At 33.0% G+C, this 3426-nt stretch overlaps 1 protein-coding gene across 1 annotated transcript; it reads left to right on the top strand.

The window, feature by feature from the left end:
- Window positions 1–322: 322 nt before the first annotated feature.
- Window positions 323–3400, top strand: LOC104266121 (poly [ADP-ribose] polymerase 15-like; the record flags this gene model as incomplete). Its single annotated transcript, XM_018816820.1, has 7 exons — window positions 323–421; window positions 598–699; window positions 908–1261; window positions 1367–1508; window positions 2121–2360; window positions 2664–2951; window positions 3161–3400. Coding segments are annotated over exons 1-7 (1465 nt in total), but the record flags the coding sequence as incomplete, so codon positions are not given.
- Window positions 3401–3426: the final 26 nt, after the last annotated feature.

The raw sequence follows: 3426 nt of genomic DNA, 5'->3' as shown, positions 1-3426 counted from the left end.
TTATTGAACAGAAAAATTTACATTTTCTAGACACGATTCAAGAGCAAACTGATTGCCTTGTGTTGGTTGACAACAATGATTTTAAAGCACAAGCTTCCATGGTAACTTCTAACAAGAAATAAATTGGGAAAACATCACAATAGATTTATTTTGTTCACATACTGAATATTAGTGTGTACATGTCAACTGGTTTTTAATAAATGTTACTTATTTATTCCTGTGTGGCAGTGCAGCTCTAAGTTATGTATTATTTAACTCATATCTGCTCATAAGTTAAGTATGTGTTTTTGACCTTAAGGGAGGTTACCACAACGAAGTTGGTATGCCAACAACTTCACCACCACCATCCACAAGTCAAGCACCATACCAATCTGCTGCACCACATATCACAATAGTAGAGAAAAATATAACCGATCAATCTGTAAGTTATGTAGATTACTGACTTGTTTCAAATCTTAACCTTATGCCCATTATAGATAACATGCTTTTTATTTGACAGTATAAGCCAATTTTTATAATAATGAAATGTATGATAGAGAAGTCTTACTTAAGCACACAGTGTTCACAGCAAAAATAAACATATCGGTTATTTTTCAGGCAGATATAATTGTGAACATTACTACAGCATATGCAGTAAATATTGTTGATGGCTCCGCTGTATCCAGATCTATTCATGAGGCTGCTGGCAAACAACTACAGGTAACAAAGATGAATTATACAATGTGAATGGATATGCATTTTATAAGTAGTATTTAAAAGTCAATTCTGACCAAAATTTTGAAGCCCCTGACGTGCCTCACTGTGGGAACTCACCCATATAACATAAAAACACTTTGAATCAGAATCAAATGTTCAATATTAAACAATTGCATTTATTCTACATAAAACTGTATATAACTTGGTGTAGAAAGAGTGCAATAATATTCCTGAAGCACTGAAATGCACTTGGGGAGTGGTGGGAACAAACGGATACGATCTACCATGCAAGAAAATATGCCATGCAATGATTGCTGAGTGGGACTTTAATGATGAAATTACAAGCAGATCTCATGTAAAGGAAGTTGTAGCAAAATGTTTGGAGATGGCAAATACATATGGGCATACAAGCATTGCATTTCCACTTGTAGGTTGTGGGAGCTTTAACATTCCACCCTATGTACTGGTAGAGTCAATACAAGAAGAAGTCAATGCAAAAAGCATCAATACATCTCTGCAGCATGTTTATGTTGTTGTGCCACCTTCAGAACCATATTTAACCCAGGTATTCCAACATAGTGCGCTTTATTTGTATTTTTATGTGTTTATTTGTAAAGTGTTTTAATTTTCATTTTGTAAAATATAATAAGCAACTTTCATTTATTTGCAGATGTTTAAAGATAAATTACAGACAAATGCTGCTAGCACTTCTGTAAATTTTAGCATTGATGTTTACTGTGGTAACATTGAGCAACAACATGTAGGTGTGATTGTAAACAGCGTTGGTGCAACTATGGACTTAATGAATTCTGGTAGGTATAGTTAGGAATACATACATTATTATACTACAATTACAATTGATGCATAAGGGGTAAATGTATATAATGATAGCTGGACTGCACACTTACATGTAGTAACTAGTTTAACTCTTTAACTCTATGACTCTATGTTCTCACATAGCCATTTGAAACCCGTAGCAATCTTATCTACTAAAATATATACTTTTTTTAACTATTGCAATAATATATTTTCATTCTAGGTTAATTAATCAGTGTTTTAATTTTAATTACCACATATCTTAATTCTTACATTTGGTTATATTTACACATGAATTTTAAAACTACGGCATAATTAGCGAGTGACTAAACAATAAATTATTGTTAGTTCAAAAACGCTAGATCAAATATGAATAAAAGGTGGAATAATAACCTATTAAAAAAATAAATAAATACAAAATATTTTCCTTGTTTTAATATACTAACAGGCAAAAAATGTAATATACACACCTGGATGGTTTGTAGTTGTTATTACATTATTTGCAACCAAAATCGCTTTGTTGTTTACTTCTGGTTTTTTATTTAGCATAGGGGAACATGGTTTATACGTTATACACATAGTTTATTCATGGTTTATATGTTACACAGGTTTACTTTCACAATGTATAGTTCAACAAGGTGGTGATGTGATATTGCAGCAGTTTAATGACATGAAGCGAAAATATGCAAGCTCTGCAATCAGAGTAACAGATGGTGGTAACCTTCCTTGTGATGTTGTTATTCATGGTGCAACTAGTAAACTTGGTATTGTTTCACTTGTCACTAAATCTCTGTTTATTGCTGAGGCTCTGGGAAAATCTACCGTTGCTATTCCAGCACTAGGCACCGGTAAACAATTAAATTCCATAAATGCGTGTTATTATACTGAATGTTTGGCCATAGCATAATTAACAACTGTGTTAAAATATGTGTTTTTGGCATTTGAAAGAATAATGCCCAAGTTCAGTGATCATTAATGCGCTGTCAATAATGTTGGCCTAACAGAAAAACCACAAATCACACAAAATTTTATACTTGTGGTTATGCTTAAACTGTATTAGAGAAACATTTATTCTATGTTATAATTACTAAAGGTGCCCTACTGCTATAGAAACATAATTAAGTGACCTTCATTTTTTTAATATAATACAGGAGCTATGGGGAAACCACCATCAGAATGTGCAAAATTAATAAAACAAGGGATTACTTTGTTTGAGAGGCAAACCCCGTTTTATGTAAAGAATGTAAAAGTGGTGGTGTTTCAAAAAGATATGGTATCAGAGTTTAAAGTCAACCTACACTCAACTACAGCTCTATCAACAAGTGGCATAATTGCATTAGGGCCGATAGTTATACGTGTTTTTAATGGAGATATAACAGAACAAATGTCTGAAGTTTATGTTAACAGTGTTTCAAAAAATATGGACTTGTTTGAATCAGGTAAATGCAATAAAATGTCCAAATTAGCTTTGATAAAAACTTTTTCTCGATTTATTGTCTTAACTTTAAATCTCTTTACTAGAGCACTTGATATGTAGGTACGAAAAGTAGCCAGATGAGCTGATTTAGAGTAAACCTAAAACTAGGAGGTTTATTTTTACAAGTATAACTGATATTATGAGAAAGATAAATTATCTTTTTGTTGTTAGGACCACTGGCAAAAGCTATAACTGAAGGGGCAGGAGATTCAATTCTGGCGCAGTTTTACGACTCACATCGAAAATTTGCAACTGACTGGAGAAGAGTAACAGAGGGTGGTAATCTAAAGTGTGACATCATAATACATGTGTCACCGAGAAAAGCTGGAATCACAAAGTGTGTCAAAAATGCTCTAAAAATAGCTGAAAAGTTTCAGAAGTCGTCCGTTACCCTCCCAGCTCTTGGAACAGGTTTGTAAAAGTGATTGATGCGATCA

This window comes from Ciona intestinalis, unplaced genomic scaffold, assembly GCF_000224145.3.
Source record: "Ciona intestinalis unplaced genomic scaffold, KH HT000895.1, whole genome shotgun sequence".
Lineage (NCBI taxonomy): Eukaryota > Metazoa > Chordata > Ascidiacea > Phlebobranchia > Cionidae > Ciona > Ciona intestinalis.
This window is presented reverse-complemented; position numbering and strand designations above follow the sequence as displayed.